General features: G+C 42.5%; 1 protein-coding gene across 5 annotated transcripts in view; it reads right to left on the bottom strand.

The window, feature by feature from the left end:
* The window catches only part of EXOC2 (exocyst complex component 2), a 273,747-nt gene that overhangs the window by 226,928 nt on the left and 27,399 nt on the right, over window positions 1-19,420 (bottom strand). For all 5 annotated transcript variants that reach the window (XM_033934892.1, XM_033934888.1, XM_033934890.1 and 2 more), the window contains exons 4-5: window positions 19,294-19,420; window positions 545-658 (exon numbers count right to left, since the gene is read on the bottom strand). In XM_033934892.1, coding sequence (XP_033790783.1) covers window positions 545-658; window positions 19,294-19,420 — 241 coding nt within the window. The remainder of the gene's footprint in view (window positions 1-544; window positions 659-19,293) is intronic.

Raw genomic sequence — 19,420 nt, 5'->3', positions numbered from 1 at the left:
TATTCATTTTAATTCCCAACCCTGTGTTTTTGCCTGACCTCCTTTTCTATAATAATTTGTAGTTCAAATCCCCTTTTCCTCTTTCCTCTTGTTTTGTCAAGTTTGTATATAGTCTAGTTTATTTTAATGTTCATGTTTAAATTAATGTTTTACTTTTTAATATTGTAATTTTAATTGTTTCTTTTTATGTATGTTCATTGCTTTGAAGTAAGTAATCAAAAATTTTAATAAACTTGAAACTTAAACTGCACAGTGAAGTACTATAGAGGCAGAGTGAAAAATCCGGAATGGATTCCTTCTGCAGCCATGTGACTAAAGGGAAATAACCCTACTATCATTATAGAATGTCTCACCTATTGCACTGGAACACCTTTGTGTGTAACATACGGCCTCTTTTATAAAGCTGCGCTAGCGGCACCGAAGCCCATAGAGATTTAAAGGGCTTCGGGGCATTGCTGCACGGCTTTGTAAAAGAGGCTGATAAGGTTTTCAGTTCCACAGTATAACTGTACTAGGAAAGAAATACATAAAAATGCAAACAAACCTTGTTGATGAGTGATTCTCTATCAGATACCAGGTGGCAGAAAAATTTTCACTAGTAAAATCACCGCTCATACCATGAAATAATTCTTCTAAATCCTTCTGTGGAACTTTCCCCCTATAATGAAAAAAGAATCGTAATGAGATTTGCATGCATATAAAACATTTTCAGTGTTCATCTTCCATATATATCACAATTCACTGGGTTCAAAAATGTTGAATCATTCCAAAAACTTAAGTGTAAAAAGGTAGTCACTTTGCTGTTTCATGATTTTTTTATTTATTCATCTTATAAACACAAGGTCCCATAAAACAGGGGTAGACAACCAGTGGCCTGCAAGACCATAAGAAATATATACAGAAGTCATTAATCAGAGTTTTGGTAATTTTAAATGTATTTTGAAGATATTTTCAGAATAGCTATTCTAACAATTTCCAATATTTTTAGTTAAGTTTTTGCTTATTATCACAGAAGGTTTATAGGGCTCTGTACATTTCGAGTTCCAACATCATATAATGTTGCAGCCCACTAGGGATAATACTGACATTCATTAGGCCCTCTTTATATAAAACTAGTGTTTTAAGCCCGTTACATTAATGAGTGCTAGAGTACATGTCTGTCTGTCTGGTTTTTTTAATTTGTCTCTCTCTCCTTGGATGTTGTCTGTCTGTCTGTCATTCTTTCTGTCAGTCTCTCCCTGGCCCCCTGTCTGTCTATCTTTATTTCTAACTCTATCCTCTTCCCTCAATCCTGCATGTGCCCTTTTTTCTTTTTCCTCCCCACTTCCTTCCAACTTCTGCTCCCCCTGTCCCTCAGACTTCCATTCAGCAGCTGTCCCTCCTCTCCCCCACACTTCCATTCAGTGTCTGTCTCCCACTCTCTACCCCTTCTATCTACTGTTCACCCTCTGTCTTGCCCCTTCCATTCACTGCCCTCTAATCTCTTTCCATCCAGTGTCCGCCCTCTCTCTCTCTGTTCCATATGGCATCTCCTCCTTCCTTTCCCCCTTCCTTTTCCCTTGGTCTGGCATACATTCCTCCTTCCCTCCATGCCCTGCCATCTCCTTCTTCCCTCCAAGCCATTCTCTCCCCCTCTGCTCCCTTTCCTCCTTGAACTTCATCGGGCAGCAGCAGCATTCACAATTCATTGCTGTTGCCGGCTTCAGGTCTTCCTCTCTGTCGGGTCGGGTCTTCATGAAAACAGAAAGTAGGCAGGACCCGCCAGAGAGGAAAGCCTGAAGCCGGCAACAGCAGCGAATTGTAAACGCTGTTGCTGCCCGAAGAAGCCAGGCCTTGAAGCACCCGAGGCAGATCGCTTCTCTCCCCTCCCAGCCCAACCCCCGCTGACTCATTTCTGGCCGGCTCCCTTACCCTTTCCGATCCCCGCCTGCGTTGCACAACACCCTCCTTCGCCACCACTGATATGCCTGCATTCGCCAGAAGCGTGAAGATGTCGGAAGCAGTTTCTCCCTGAGCGCAGCAGTGGCCATCGCGGCCGGCAATCGGGGTGGCGAGGACGCAGCTCAGGAGACTTGTGAAGGTGTTGGCGGGCGGCGGCGCTCCACGAAGCCCTCCTCCCGGCAGCCGCCGCCAGCACCAATCGGGGCGGCGAGGACATGGGCAGGGAGAGAGCTTGCCTGCACTTCCTCCAGCGGTTTGTTTTGCTTTCTTTCTTTTAATTCTATATATTATCTGAAACAGTGGACTAAGACGGTTACCGCACCTTTTCAAACATACATAAAATTCTCTCATCAACTCTCTTCTTCTTGCAGATTCTCTCCTTTCCCAAGAATTTTCTTACTTCTCCCCTTATTAGTACAATTCAAAATAATATTTGCATCATATAAATTTTATTTGCTTCTTTTTTAATGACGCAGTAGCATAGCTTCAAACTGGAAAATAAAGCGTTTGTTCAGGTTTACTGTACTGTATAGACTATTTTATACTAGCACTGCATGGGGGGGAAAAAGGGGACAGTTACCCATCCATCCTGCTCCCCCTGGCACGAGTGCTAGAACCCTGATTGCAGAACCTGACATATACTTCATATAAATGTGATCCAGGGACCTGAAGATGCACCAGACTCCTGTCCATTCAGGGCTACATCTATCTCCACACCATAATTAGAGTTACAGCCTCAGCACCCTGAGGATGTAGATTCATACCCCGCAATGCTCCCTGTGACCCTGGACAAGTCACTTAATCCTCCACTGCCCCAGGTACATTAGATAGCTTGTGAGCCCACCGGGACAGATAGAGAAAATGCTTGAAGTACATGTACAAGTATGTAAACCGCTTTGACTATGGTTGTAAAACTACAAAAAGGCGGTACAAAAGTCCCAATCCCTTTAATATAGTGTGAGAAAGCTGTTGGAGCCTCTTGCCCCAACAAAATTAAATTTCAAGTCACACTGCTCTACTGTGATGGGTCCATGTGAGTGTCTGCCCCCTTTTCCCCTTTAACATTTAGAAAATGTTACTGGTGCTTTCCCGGCTCCTCTCTGGGCCACATACGTAACTCCTTTTCATGTCCATGCTGCTTTTCTGTGGAGATTTAGCTTTCCATGCATAAATTTTATTAATGTCTTAGGTTAAGAAACACTAAGACATAGGTTCCAGCTCTGTGGTTGCTTAAAACACCCCCAATATTTAACAGACTCCTTTACTGTGGCCAGGGAGCACACACTTGTGTTTAGCACTTACAATCATTTGGAAAAAACTGGCTATGCTTTGATATATAATATTAAGATGTAGCAGAGAATATATTGTGAGTACTATGACTTTTGGCACTGTTCTCAGCTGTGTTCCGTTTCAGCATACCATGTTCAATCATTACTCTTTTCTTCTAGGTCTTAATAAAAGAATCTCGGATCCTGATGTGTTCCCTAAGAAGGTGCAAAGAAAAATAAGGAGCAACATATGGCAAGAAGCAGCCACATATTTAGTAACATAGTAAATGACGGCAGATAAAGACTCGAGTGGTCCATCCAGTCTGCCCGACCATACATGCTCCATAAATTAATTTAGTTTAAATCAGGGGTAGGGAACTCCGGGGTCCTCGAGAGCCGTATTCCAATCGGGTTTTCAGGATTTCCCCAATGAATATGCATGAGATCTATTTGCATGCACTGCTTTCAATGCATATTCATTGGGGAAATCCTGAAAACCCGATTGGAATACGGCTCTCGAGGACCGGAGTTCCCTACCCCTGGTTTAAACTAAATTAATTTATGGAGCATTTATGGTTGGGCAGACTGGATGGTTTCTTAGATATTTCTGTGCCAGAAACCCAGAACCCTGCCCAGTAGTGTGGTTAAATTCCATCTACTGGAGTCTCCATCAATGTTTACTCCAGCTCATCTTAATCATCCCAGCCATCGAAACCCTCCCCAGCCTGTCCTCAACTAAACGTCCATATATGGGACACAGGCCGTACAAGCCTGCCCAGTACTGGCCTTAGTTCCTTCAATGTATACCAATTATTTTCTGATTAGAGATCCTCTGTGTTCATCCCATGCTTGTTTGAACTTTGTCACCGTTTTCTTCTCCACCACCTCCCTCGGGAGCGCATTGCAGGCATCAACCACTCTCTCCGTGAAGAAGAATTTCCTAACATTACTCTTGAATCTACCACCCTCACTTCAAATTATACCCTCTGGTTTTACCATTTTCCTTTCCATGGATTAGATTTTGCTCTACGTTAATACCTTTGAAGTATTTGAACATCTGAATCATATCTCCCCTGTCCTTTTTTTTCTAGTCTAGGGTTTATATATTCAGGGCTTCCTGTCTCTCCTCATACATCTTCTGGCACAAACCTCCTACCATTTTTGTCGCCTTCCTCTGGACCGCTTCAAGTCTTTTATGTCCCTCGTCAGATACAGTCTCCAAAATTGAACACAATACTCCAAGTGGGGCCTCACCATCGATCTGTACAGGGGCATCAACACCTTCTTTCTTCTACTGGTCACACTTCTCTATATACAGCCGAGCATCCTTCTGGCAACAGCCACAGCCTTGTCATACTGTTTCTTCACCTTTAGAGAGAACATAACTGAACTTTTTTTTCTATCCTGAAGTACCTAAACTTCATGTCAAGCATATTGAAATGCTACACTAAAAGGTGAAGCATGCTAATTTCTTGGCTCCAATTAGCCCCAATTTCATCTTATTTTTCTCCGCTTATTCAAAGCTATTTGCGAATCATTTATTATGTCTCATTTTTGAAAACTGCTCTCCCCTTGGTGACTCTTCAGGTGGACCTGCTGTATTCAAAATGTTATACGAGGGTCATTTCATAAATAATGCACACTATTTTATTTTATTTTTTAAATTTACATGTTTTATTTTTTTTCCCAAGTATTTCTTTACAATCCTTCAATATAGTCTCCCTCCTTTGCAATGACCAAGTCCCAATGTCCAGGAAGCTTCATTATTCCATCCAGACACCATTTTAGTTCAGTTGCTGAGTGGCTCGAATACCGGTGGAAGAAAGCTCTTCCAGAGATGCAAAACTATGAGTACATATAGGTTGTTTCAACTTTGGAAAAAGGTCAAAGTCTGGTGGTCTCATGTCTGGACTGTAGGGAGCATGAGGTGACGCCTCCCAGCCGTATTAATGTAGTTTTTCAATGACATTCCCTAAGGGCAGGCAAGCGTTGTCATGAAGAATGAGTGGTCCAGCCAAGAGCAACTGAGGTGGGGTTTTGTGCATTTTTCTGTGCATTGTTTGCAAAAAAAATCACGATAATACACTGCTGTGACACTTCTTCCACATGGAACTTTGTCTGTGATGATGATGCCTTCATGATCATAAGCAAAAATTATCATTTGTTTGACTTTTGAATGAGCTCATCAAAATTTTTTTGATCGCGGGGGAAGATGGAGCTCTCCACTTGTCATTGAAAAACTATGCGAATACGGCTGGAGGTGTTACCTCATCCGCCCTACAGTCCATACATGAGTCCACCAGACTTCAACCTTTTTCCAAAGTTAAAACAACCTATGCATGGACATTGTTTTGCATCTCTGGAAGAGCTTTCTTCCGCCGGTACCAGAGCCATTCGGCAACTGAACTAAAACGGTATCTTGGATGGAATAATGAAGCTTCTCGGACATTGGGATTCGGTCATTGCAAAGCAGGGAGACTATATTGAAGGATTGTAAAGAAATATTTGGGGGGAAAAAAAAAATAGTGTGCATTATTTATGAAATGACCCTCGTATACTGCTGGCACTGGCACAAGCTCTCAAGAAGATCCTCAAAGTAGAAGCAATATGCCAATCCACACTAATGAGTATGCAGTATCTGGTCTCACATCTTATTTTACTGCTAATATCAGATTTTTTAAAATTATTTTATTTTTTTGTATTTATATACCACTTATAACCTAAGTGGTATACGTTCAGGCACTCAAGCATTTTTCCCTATCTGTCCTGGCAGGCTCACACTCTATCTAATGTACCTGGGGCAATGGGGGATTAAGTGACTTGCCCAAGGTCACAAGGAGCAGCATAGGATCTCAACCTACAACCTCAGGGTGCTGAGGCTGTAGCTCTAACCACTGTGCAACACACTCCAAACCAAACCAAAGCAGAGTGATGTTATTTGTGTGAACTACTGCTGAATTACTTGAAGGAAAAACGTTATCTCACTAATTTATGGTCCATTAGATGGCACTAAAACATCAGGTTTCTCAATTCTTCAGACAAAACTGGCTTAAAAGCTGATATGGGAAGATCCCAGCATCTGTACAGAGTGGGTGGAAGCAGACTTATTTGGAACTTACTGTAAATGTCAGCTTGCATGTACCAGACTAATTTGCAGTAATGAGCCAGTGCAGCATGCAAAACAACAAACAATTTATTAGAGAGAAATTCTAACCATGCTTGATATGGTAGAGCACGGCTGCAGCTGTACCAATCCCATTTGTATAGGGAGGGATTGCTTTTACTTGACTTGGCCAGAAAGGACAAAAAGAAGAAGGAAAAAAAAATGGTACAGACAATAGCATTTCACAATTATGCTAAATATATAGCAATGATATTGTGTATAAAGACACACTGACTCAGAAGCAAGGATTTTCAAAAGCTCATGTTTTTGTATTGCATTACAAAATAGAAAACTTAACCTCTTTTTCTGTCGAGGGCTACTTAGAACATTAGTCATTATACAGTATGGGGGTAATAATCAAAACAAGTGTCTAAGTCTCCTTTTGGCCTAAGTCCTTAAACGTTCAAAGCAGAAGCAGGGAAAGTGTCCATAACCAAAACAAACGTCCTTGTTTTGATTATGATCTGCCTCTACTAAACGCCCAGATCACCACTACGTCTACAAGTACACCCCCACAACGTCTACACTTTTTGGCCATAATGAACAAAAAAAACGCCTAAGCCCCAAACGTCCAACAGAAGGGCTTTTAGGCGAAGGAGGAGCCAGTCCTTCGCCTAAAAGCTGGATTCTGTAACTGGTGTCTGTCAAAAACAACACCGGTTACAGAATCCCCCCCCCAACGATCCAAGCAGGAGGGTGCCCAAGCCCTCCTGCCATGTCGAACCGCGAACCCCCCCTCCCCCCGACAATATCGGGGCAAGAGGGAGCCCAACCTGGGTTGGGCCCATGTGCCTAAGGCCCGCCCACAGGAGGGGCCTAAGGCTTCCGGGCCTATTCTGATTGGCCCAGGCGCCTTAGGCCCCCACCTGTGGGCGGGGCTTTGGGACGGCTGGGACAATCCAGCCCCATTCTGGCATCGGCTGCCTGCCGGACGGGCGGTTTTTGCACCCGTCTGTCCGGCCAACTTTAAAAAGGTATGGGGAAGGGGGGTGGGGAAGGGGGGTCGGGGAGTCGGCCGGGGGGGGGCGATCGGGGGAGATAGGGCATCTCTCCTGCCGTGGGTCGCGGCAGTTCAGGTAAAGGAGTGATGGCATCGCGGTAGGGGAGATGAGGCATCTCTCCTGCCGCGATGCTTGCGGTGGAGGGGTAGGCAGGTTGCGTTTTCGGCACTTAGACGTGTTTTGACTTGGTCTAACTCAAAAAAGTATAAGTGCCGACTAGGCAACCTTGCCTAAAGTTTTGGTTATACCTGTTGTACGCCTAGGTGTAGGTGGCCCCCTCCCGCCCACCGCCCGCCCTTTCCCCTCCTCTAAATATACCTCTTTTCTCTCTGTGCGTCTAGAGGCAGGGGAAAGGCCTAAGTTGGTTTTACATACATCTAAAAACCAGCTTTGGTTATGGGTACTTGGACGATCAGGCGTTTTGATCGTCCAAGTAGCCATTTAGGACACTTTTTAGACGTTTTTTTCTTTGGATTATGTCCCTCCACGTTTATTAGTCAGTACGACGAGCCCCTGAAAAGTTCTCAGCCCAACCAACAAAGCTGGGGCAGTCTCCATGGAGGGCTATACACTCAGGGCCGGATTTTCTAAGCTCTGTCACCACAGTAAAAAAAAAAAAAAATACCTTGGTGGGAGCAATTTTTGTTTTACGGTTGATTCTCAGAATAATAGCATGCAAATTATATGCATGCTATGTGTGCAGAAAACAGGGGATGCTTTTTCTAATGGGCGCAGTTGTTTAGTTTGTGATCGACAGGAGGGATGCCCACTCCCTTCTGCCGCAGGGTCATGGGGGACACCCTCAACAGCAAGGCCCCCCCCACCACACACACACACCACCAAACAAGCCTGGTGGTCTAGTGGGCCAACCCTTCCCACCCCCTTTTGTACATTTTCTTCGAAGACTGGCAGGAGGGATGCCCACTCCCTCCTGCTACAGGATTGGGGACCTCCAACCCCCCTTACACACATACAAGCCTGGTGATAAAGTGGATCGACCCCCCCCCCCTCCAGGATCTTTTTCTGAAGGCCGGCAGAAGGGATTCTTACTCCCTCCTGCTGGCAGGCCCACCTCTTCAAAATGTCAGGCCTTTCCCTTCCTGGTGCTGGCACCTAAGACCTCTCCTTTCCCAGTGTTGGCACCTAAGACCCCTCCTTTAGGAAGGGCCCCTTAGAACCCTCCCAGTGAATCCCAGGGTACACCGGGAAGGGGCCTATTGGGCCCTGAATGGCCTAGGTGCCTAAAGCCCCTCCCAGAGGAGGGAACTTAGGCACCTGGGCCAATCAGAGCCTTCAGCCCCTCTCCAGCGCATCCCATGATGCATCAGGAAAGGGAAGGCCTGCCATTTTGAAGAGACAGGCCTGCCGGTGGGAGAGATTAAGCATCGCTCCTGCCGGTCTTTGAAAAAAAAGGAGGGAATTGGGGCCATTTGTGGTGGCAAGTCTGAGCTTTATTTTCCTGTCAGTGCCTGAGCCAATCAGGATTCAGGCACTAAGGACAGTAAGGCTACGACAGTTCAGACCCGGACGTTAAATATTGGCCAAAATTTCACAATAATGAAGGGGCGTTTCCTTTGGGGAATCACCCGGGGAGCTCATTTTAATAATCTTAACATAACATAACATAGTAGATGATGGCAGATAAAGACCCGAATGGTCCATCCAGTCTGCCCAACCTGATTCAATCTAAAAAAAAATTTCTTCTTCTTCTTAGAGTGTGTGGCGCAGTGGTTGAAGCTACAGCCTCAGCACCCTGGGGTTGTGGGTTCAAACCCCGCGCTGCTCCTTGTGACTCTGGGCAAGTCACTTAATCCTCCATAGCCCCAGGTACATTAGATAGATTGTGAGCCCACCGGGACAGATAGGGAAAATGCTTGAGTACCTGATTGTAAACACCGCTTAGATAACCTTGATAGGCGGTATATAAAAACCTAATAAACTTGAAAACTTGAAACTTAGCTACTTCTGGGCAAGAATCCAAAGCTCTGCCCGGCACTGTGCTTAGGTTCCAACTACTGAAGTCTCCAACAATGCTCACTCCAGCCCATCTACCCATCCCAGTCATTGAAGCCCTCCCCAGCCCATCCTCAACCAAATGGCCATACACAGTCATAGACCATGCAAGTCTGCCCAGTACTCGCCTTAGCTCTTCACTATTTACTACGGTATTATTTTCTGATTCTAGATAGATCCTCTGTGTTCATCCCACGATATTTGAACTCCGTCACCATTTTCCTCTCCACCACCTCTCACAGGAGCGCATTCCAGGCATCCACCACCCTCTCCGTAAAGAAGAATTTCCTTACATTGCTCTTGAGTCTACCACCCCTCAACCTCAAATTATGCTATCTGGTTTTACCATTTTCCTTTCTCTGGAAAAGATTTTGATCTACATTAGTACCTTTCAAGTATTTGAACATCTGAATCATATCTCCCCTGTTCCTCCTTTCCTCTAGGGTATACATATTCAGGGTTTCCAGTCTCTCCTCATACGTCTTTTGGCACAAACCTCCTATCATTTTCGTCACTCTCCTCTGGACCACTTCAAGTCTTATGTTCTTCAGCAGATACGTTCTCCAAAACTGAACACAACAACCTGTACAGGGGCATCAACACCTTATTTCTTCTACTGGTTACGCCTCTCTTTATACAGCCCAGCATCCTTCTTGACCTCATTATACTACAGTTTTATTATTAATGACCTCTTTGTACTACATTTGTATAGTACAATCGGAGGCTACCAGAAAGCATGGAAGAGACTACAGTGAGCAATTTTGATAATAGAGTGGTAAAATACTTGCATTAAACAATAGTTTAGAGCCTTTGTTAAACGCACGGTAAGTTTTGAGAATCTTCTTCTCAGTCATAGAACATAAGAATTGCCGCTGTTGGGTCAGACTAGTGGTCCATCGTGCCCAGCAGTCCGCTCACGCGGTGGCCCCTAGGTCAAAGACCAATGCCATGAGTCTAGCCTTACCTACGTACGTTCTGGTTCAGCAGGAACTTTTCTAACTTTGTCTTGAATCCCTGGAGGGTGTTTTCCCCTATAACAGCCTCCAGAAGAGCGTTCCAGTTTTCTACCACTCTCTGGGTGAAGAAGAACTTCCTTACGTTTGTACGGAATGTATCCCCTTTTAACTTTAGAGAGTGCCCTCTCGTTCTCGCTACCTTGGAGAGGGTCTGTATCTACTAAGTCTATTCCCTTCATTATCTTGAACATTTCGATCATGTCCCCTCTCAGTCTCCTCTTTTCAAGTGAGAAGAGGCCCACTCTTTGTTCCTTATTTTTCTGACAGAACGAGAAAAGAGGAAAAATCAATGGAATAAGTGTATAACCCTAGACGGAGACTGTCCCAACTTTGTTGGCTGGGCTGAGAACTTTTCAGCGGACCCTCATATGTTCTGGCAAACCCTGTTAATTCATAAACAAAAATAACTAGTTGAGAAGGGACCCACCCCCCCACCCCCCCGTAGAAAGATTTATGGTCCACTAATCAGTTACATAAACAAATACGTGCTTGTTAGTTTTCTAGGGAAGACCTTAATATCTCATCCAGGTTCAGCTATCTTTGCCTACTTACACGACACCAAACCCAGGCTAATGAGAAATACTTTTATTATGAAAACAGAAAAATATAATTCAAAAGCCAGCAGCAATAACTAAATATTGTTCACAAAATATCCGAATACATATATGAAACTCAGTACATAATTATCACAACACTCTTGCTAGATAAATAAGTAAAACTAATTCTTACACTCTATAATTCCTTATAATAATAATTCCTGATTAGCAGCAAACTAAATATATCGCTTATCACCAAGAGTAGCTTCACTTCTCCTTATCCTGAACCACAATAGGAATCATCTATCTAACCCCAGCTGATAAGATAATAGAATTCCGTATTCTCACCATCCAATTAGGCCTTGGCACAAAATCAGGTGAAAGGGAAGACGTCTTCTACTCAGCACTGAAGATAAGAATTCTTTTGATATCGGAACAAGAGTTCATCAGCCACTGGAGAAGCTGTAACTTAGGTTGGCAGCAAAGGTTTCCTTGAGGTGATGGAATCCAGATCTGTTTAAAAGTCCGGTTTCTCTCTCTCTCAGGCAGAGAGTCACAAGAGGTAACTTTTCAGGTCATAATTATTATAAGATGCAGCGTAACCTATGATAAGATGCGAGTTCACTCACATCCTGGCACAGACTCAATTATAATTAGCACCTTTTCACTTGGATCTCGTCAGATGACCTCCCTGGACCAATCCAGAAACAGAACTTAGATGAATAGCCTTTCTGTATAGAGTCTTGTACAGGCTGAGACAGAGACGCCTTCGTTAGATAAGACCAACACAGGAGCAATTCCTCCCCCAAGATTCACACAGGCTGAGCATGGAGGCATAACTGGATGTCCTTGACTAGAATACAATTCTGGTACATACCCAGAATGCATCAGGCAGAAACAGCAAAGATGTGTTTTTCTTTCTCTTCTTGCTAGGTTCAGGAGAGAGGAAGAAAAGTTGAACTCATGGAGGGACAGAGAGAGAGAGAGAGAGATGTTGGTTGGGGAAGGGAATGGGTCCGGAGGAGAGGAAGCGTGCAAGAGGCAGAAAGAAAGAAATATTGGATGCACGGTCAGAAGGAATTGCAACCAGAGACTCATGAAATCACCAGACAACAAAGGTAAGAAATATAATTTTATTTTCAATATAGTGATCAAAATGTGTCAGTTTTGTGAATTTATATCTGCTGTCTATATTTTGCTCTATATTGGTCTATTTTCCTATAGTTGTTACTGATTGCACATTTTAAAGTCATCTGCCTTGACCTCTTTTAACCCCCCCCCCCCGAATATAAAAGATAATTAACATTTTCTCTACATAGTGTGCTTTGTGGTTTTTTATTTTTTTTTATTTTGTGGTTACCATTATGTATATGAAAAACGGATGGAAGAAATTGCATTACAATTAGTACTATTATGGGAGTGGGGTCAGGAGCGAAGCTTGGGTGGGTCTGGGGTGGGGCTTGGGAGGGTCTGAGGCAGAGCTTGAGTGGGGGTACTCGGTTAGTATTAGTTAGGCTTAGGGGGTACTTGGCTTGAAGAAGTTGGGAAACACTGCTCTAAAACAGAAGTACACATATTTAAATGTATTCATTTTGAGTTCGATTCACCCCTGTTCAGGGCATAGCTGAATTTTCAGCAAAAATGTACAAATAAAAGTAATTATATTTAGAGTCTGAAACATGCTGCCTCCTTTATTTGTGTTTTTAGTCCTGAACAAGCTGTCTGCTGCACAATATATGCATGTTATCCCCTCAGTCTTTTTCAGACATGTAAAGCTGCTATGTGGAGGTAATGCGTCCATAGACTAACATGCACACATTAGCGACTAGTGCGCGCTAATCAATTAGCGCACCTTTGTAAAACAGGGCCCATGTCTTTCTGTTTTCTTTAGAATAATGTCCCATGCATTTTTTAGGCAGTGTTCACCCCAGAAATATTTTCTACCCGAGTGGCATGAAAAAGTAGCTGGGTGGGGCAGGATGGGGAAATTTGGTGGTGGGGGAAAATTAAACTAGAACTATTTTCATTAGTTAATTATTATTAATTATTTTCCAATGCTCAATATGACTTCCTTTTTTAAGGTTTGACACTAGGCAGTGTTCCAGTAGCATTTAAGCCATCCTTGAAAATAAGTAATGCAAATCCTCTTATTTCGAATAACTACTGGCCAGTATCAAACCTTCCATTTCTTTCAAAACTACTGTACTTGAGAGAGTGGTATTCAAACTCATGTTGAATCAGTTAATGCTTTGTAGCCCCAGCAATCTGGTTTTACATAGCATAGAGACAGTAGTTCCTGCCTTAGGGCTCCTTATACAAAGCTGCAATAGCAGTTCTACCACAGCAAATGCACTGAAGCCCATAGGAATTGAATGGACTTGGTGCATTTGCCCATGGGAGAATCGCTACTGTGGCTTTGTAAAAAGGGCCCTTACTGCATGAATTCCATAGTCACCTAGACCAGTATTTCTCAGCTTCTTCAAGCCAAGAACCCCCTAAGTCTAACAAACACCAACCGAGTATCCCAGCCCAAGCTCTGCTCCTGACCCCACCCCCATTATAATAGTACTAATTGTAATGCAATTTCTTCCATTCATTTTTCATGTACACACAATATAATCTTATTAATTCATAATGGTAACCACAAAATTAAAACAAAAATAACACAAAGCACACTGTATGAAGAGAAAATGTTAATTATCATTTATATTTGTTTTATTTTTCAAAAAGGTCAAGACAGATGACTTTAAAATATGCAATGTCACCTCAGTAACAACTATAGAAAAACAGACCAATATAGTGTAAAATATAGAAAAATATAGTGTAAAATATAGACAGCAGATTATAAATTCTCAAAACTGACATTTCGATCACTAAATTGAAAATAAAATCATTTTCCTACCTTTGTTGTCTGGTGATTTAAATAGTTTCTGGTTGGACTTCTTTCTGACTATACATCCAACATTATTTTTTCTTTCTGCCTCCTGCGTGCTTCCTTTTCTCAGGACCTCATTCCCTTCCCCAACCAACATCTCTCTCTGTCCCTCTATGAGTCCAACTTTTCTTCCTCTCTCCTCCACTCCTATTGGCAACATGTCTCCTTCTCTCTCCCCCCTCTATTACAATCTTGTATCTCTCTGCTCTTCCTCAGGGTTTCTCCCCCTCTGTCTCTTCTGTCTGCCCTCCCATAATCCAGCATCTGCCTCCTGTCTTTCCCCTTTGGTTCAAGCCTCAATCTCTCTCTTTCTTTTTCTTGGCTGCAATACAGATGTCACATTTGGAGGAAGAAAAAGCACTTTGAATAAACCTCTTTCTCACTCTAAGCTTTCAGCCGAAGGATGTGATGGTGCATTGTCCAACAATAAAATTACGTTTCTTTCTTTTCCTGTATGAAGCTGGAATCTTTTCACTTCCGGTATGAAGCAATTTTTGAATCATTGTATTGAATTGCTCCCTATTAATCCTAATTTATTTTTGTGCATATTACAAATAGTACATCTCAAATACGAATAACACCTCGAACAGAGAAGTGGAAATTACAACATCTTATGATTGGAGGCAGTGACATAGCTAGGACTGAATGGGCCCCAGGCTGAAAAATTAAGATGGGTCTCCCAATAACACGTAGAGGGGCATTTTTGATATGAAGTCCTAATCCAAGTTTGGAGGTTTTCAAGACAATGCACAAAAATCCAGTACCAAGCAAGCCCATTTTCAAAACTGCAAAACATCTATCTTGGGTTTTTTTTCAAAAATAGCCATATTTCAGATGTGCATCTAGCTTTTTCAACCTTATTCTAGGAGACCTAAACCTCCATCTCTAAGACCAATCCTCCAAACAAGTAGAAAACTTACTATCATACTTCAAAGCCTTAACATACAAGATCTTAGACTCACAATCCACACATGGGAAAGGTCACCAACTTGATATCGCAGCCTTCATGACCCAACAGCCCATTCAACCAGAGATTCAAGCCTCAAATGGAAAATGGTCCCAATCCCTCTGGTCAGACCACTACACATACTCCTTCAATATCAATTGGGCCATAAGCAAAAAGAAACCAAAAGCTCAAACAACAACCTACAACTCATGTAAATACATCGACCCCTCCAAATTCTGGAACAAAACAGACGCAATAATCCAAGATTGTAACCCCAAGGACTTCACAATGGTGCAGTCTAAGTACAGCTACCCTGGATGAGCTAGCCCCAATACAAACAAAAGCCAGAATCAGCAGACGATCAGACAAGTAGTTCGACAACGAACTACTCCTACTCAAAAGACAATGCAGACTACTAGAAAGAAAATGGAGAAAAAGTAATCAAGAACCCACAAAAAACAGCATGGAGAAAACTAAACCAACAATACAAACTAAAACTGAAAGAAAAAAAGAAAGACACACTACTCTAACCAAATAGGCAGAGATTCCCAAGACACTAAAAATCTATTCCAATTACTAAAAGAACTCACAGACACCAAACCCTACCTGGCCAATAACCACACCCTTCCACCCTCAGCCACCCTTTTAGCTGAATACTTCAAAAACAAAATCACAACTGCCAGGACTACCTTCATTGGAACCCCTACTCATCTAGAAGAGATCACATTGCCCCCCACAGAAAAAGAATCAGTTGCAGCAGACAGAACTTGGTCCCACTTCTCCACTATACAATGGTCAGACCTTAACAAACTCTATAAAAAATACAGCCACGCAGCTTATGACCTCAACTACTGCCCACCATACCTGTTAAAAACCTCCAGTACTTTATGCCGCGCCCTCCTCTTACAATGGATACAAACCTTATTCACAGATGGCCTTTTCCTGCAAGATCTCAGTGAAATCATCATCACCCCAATCCTAAAAGACCCCAAAGGAGCAACAGATCAACCATCCAACTGCAGACCCATAGCCTCAATACCACTTTATGTCAAGCTAATGGAAGGCCTCGTAGCTAAACTCCTCACCAACTACCTAAAAAACCACAACTTGCTCCACACTCTAGAGTCTGGTTTAAGAACCAATTACATGACAGAGACACTACTGGGATCCCTCCTGGACACAGCTAGACGACACCTCAGCACAGGCAGAAAAATGCTGATTATACAACTAGATCTCACCACAGCTTTTCACCTGGTAGACCATGACATCCTGTTATAAATACTAGATTCAATAGGAATCACAGGTAAGGTACACACATGGTTTCAAGGATTCCTTCAATTCAGGACTTACAGAGCGGATTAGGTTATTCGCGATTTTTAAACAAACAAAAAAACATTTAAATTTTTCAGACTATTTTAAGCCCTGTAAGCCCCCCCTTAAGCCTTACCTGGTGGTCTAGCGGGTTTTTGGGGCAGGAGCGATCTTCCCACATTCCTGCCCTGTGCACATCGCTTATAGGAAATTATTCATTGTCATGAGAAACCTAAGGCAAGTTTGAAAATTATTCGACAGAAAACAATTCCAGCTCTTGGTCCAGTCCCTAGTCCTGGGTCTTCTAGACTACTGCAACATCCTCTATCTCCTCTGCCCCACAACCATGATAAAACAACTACAAACAGTACAAAACACAGCTCTGAGACTTATCTACTCAGAGGAAACACGACCACATCACAGCAGCTTACCTCGATTCACACTGGCTCCCAATACAAGCAAGAATACTATTCAAATTCTACTGTCTACTATTTAAGACCATAAATGGAGACTGCCAAGCCTACTTGAACAACAGACTAATCCAAACTACCACAACCAGACATAGGAGAACCCACATTCTATTCACGCACCCTCCAATCAGAAATGTCAAATGAAAAAAAAATGTACAAGGCCTCCTAGCCACTCAAGTAGCATAACTAGACTACCAATTCTCCAATTTACTGATCACGACCCCAGAATACAAAACCTTCAGAAAAGAAATAAACATTCTGCTATTCAAGAAATCCTTAAAGACAAACTAACACAGCAAGAATCATCTCAATCCCCAATAGCAACCCGCTCCACTCCATAATACCACGGGAAATGTCCAGATAACTCTTTATGTGTTCCTAAATGTCCAAATAACTCCTTATGTAATCCGCCTTGAACCGCAAGATAATGTCGGAATAGAAATCCCTAATGTAATGTAATGTAATTTTTTCAATTTAAATTGGATTTTTCTTGAATAAAATGTTTGGGTTTTTTAAGGAAAAATCTATCTAAAGATAATATAACTTAATTAGAAAACTACAGTCCAAAAGTTATCATGAAATAAAAATTAGTTTTTAATTATGTAGCATGCTGCTATACCTGCAATGTTTACATTTTGGGGTAAATCTGTAGAGCAGGGATCTCAAAGTCCCTCCTTGAGGGCCGCAATCCAGTCAGGTTTTCAGGATTTCCCCAATGAATATGCTTTGAAAGCAGTGGAGGGACTTTGAGATCCCTACTATAGAGTAATGTTCACAATGATCCTGTTCCTGTTTGTTTGTATAACAGAAGAAGGGAATGCCTTTCTTGCATAAACAATTGATACCTCATGAAATATACATACAGTGGAATATTTACAGGAGAATAGCAGCAAAAGTTATAATATAATATGAACAAAAATTCAATTGTCTAGTACACAGTTTAGTCACAGACAATGCTGAAAACATATCCAAGATGAGAAAAAATTTAGAAGAGCATGAAGAGAACAAGCTAATAACATTTAGTTGCACCTCCTAGCCCAATGTATCGCAAACTAAATGCTGCGAGATGCCAGTGAAGAGAGGCACCAGCACCGACTGACTGCTTACAGGATGTACCTCCCAATGGCGGTAATAGGAGGCTCAGGGCCGCGGATATTGACGTGATGACATCACACATGCCAGATAATGGAGGGGGAGGTGGAGATGGAAAGAGAAGCGAGAGATGCCAGGGCATGGGGGGAGGGAAGGGAAACTAAGGAGACAAATGCCAGCCCAGAGGGAAAGGAAGGAGTGGAGGTGCCAAAGCAAGGAGGGAGAGATAGGAGAGGAGAGAGATGCTAGGGCATGGGGGGAGGAAAGGGAAGGAGATAGAGATGCCAGAGCATAGGGGAGGGGGTGGAGACAGAAAAATGGAGAGGGTGTGAAGCTGAGATAAATCATGTAAAAAGGAGAGAAAGGGCACAGAATATACAGTTTATTGAAGGGACATAAAAAGAGGGAAGATGCCGTTTGGAAGAGAGAGAGGGCAGACATTGGATGGAAAGTGCAGAGAGGGTGGACAGTGGATGGAAGGGGTAGACAGATGGAAGGGGTAGAGAGAGAGAAGGCAGAGGCTGTGTGGAAGGGGTAAAGAGAGAGGGCAGATGTTGCATGGAAGGGAGAGAGAACAAACGCAGTATAGAAAGAGTGAAGAGAAGATGATTGAAGCAGAAACGACAAATGGTAGAAAAAGTTTTTTGTTGCTTTATGTAGAATCAAGTAGTATTGTAACTGTATTGATAAAAGTTTATAAATAGGAAATGGAAATAAGGCTTTTTTTTTTGGGGGGGGGGGGACTAAGCCCCTTTCCTCGAGTCAGGACAGGATACCATAACAGCAGTATACTGTAATGTCTTGAAGAAAAATTTGGCCTCTGAAAACTAATTGAAAAATGGATTAGTCCAATAAAATGGTATTTTCTTATTTCTCATTATTTGTTTTATTTCTGTTTGTTAATTTGTAAAGTGGTGATTGTCATGTATTAGTTTTTTTCAAATTTACATCTACTATCTTTATATTTTGCACAGTATTAGGGGACATGTGTCACTGTTTCTGTGGTGTTGCATTGTATGTAGAGTCTGGTTTCTTGGCAGTTCAGTTTAACTTTTGTCTACATATTTCTATTTTTAGTTTGTGATTATTCCATATTGGGCAAGGGTGTTTCTGTCTTCTTTGTGTATGAAAAGGACATGGTTTTCTGTTAGCATTGACTGTACAAGATCAATTGACTGTGCAGGATCTGGCTTGTTTAGTTTTACAATGCATGTGTTGGTGTTCTAGCGCTCACTGCAGTGTTTAAGATGCTGCCTTTTCCTAGGTGCACCCTTGTTGTGTGACTTATGGATTATTACTAAAAATAACTTTTTTTATATAGAGGAGGGGGTTGTTAAAAAAATGATCAGCACTGGCTGTCATATATACTAGGTACGCCACTGGATTTAATGACCCTATTCTAACCACCAAAATTTCCCCGTCCCGCCCGGCTACTTTTTCATGCCACCGGCTGGAAAAAATTTCTGGGGAGAACACTGTAGTGGGTTAAAATTCTGGTCGGGGGGTGGGGGGGGTGAAGAAGCATTATCCCAAATTCATAGCCTGGTGACGAAATGAACACAAAATCACTATAACAGTATTACATAAATCTTTGCACTTACTTATCTATGTCAATACCAAGAGGATTAGCTGGTCTTAAAGACAAAGGGGAAATCCCTTTATTCCTGTCAGTACGCATATCATAGTAATTCATTTCATCAACCCATACAGCAGATGGAGCCAGGATAC

The sequence above is a fragment of the Geotrypetes seraphini genome, chromosome 2 (genome assembly GCF_902459505.1).
Source record: "Geotrypetes seraphini chromosome 2, aGeoSer1.1, whole genome shotgun sequence".
NCBI classification, from domain to species: domain Eukaryota; kingdom Metazoa; phylum Chordata; class Amphibia; order Gymnophiona; family Dermophiidae; genus Geotrypetes; species Geotrypetes seraphini.
This window is presented reverse-complemented; position numbering and strand designations above follow the sequence as displayed.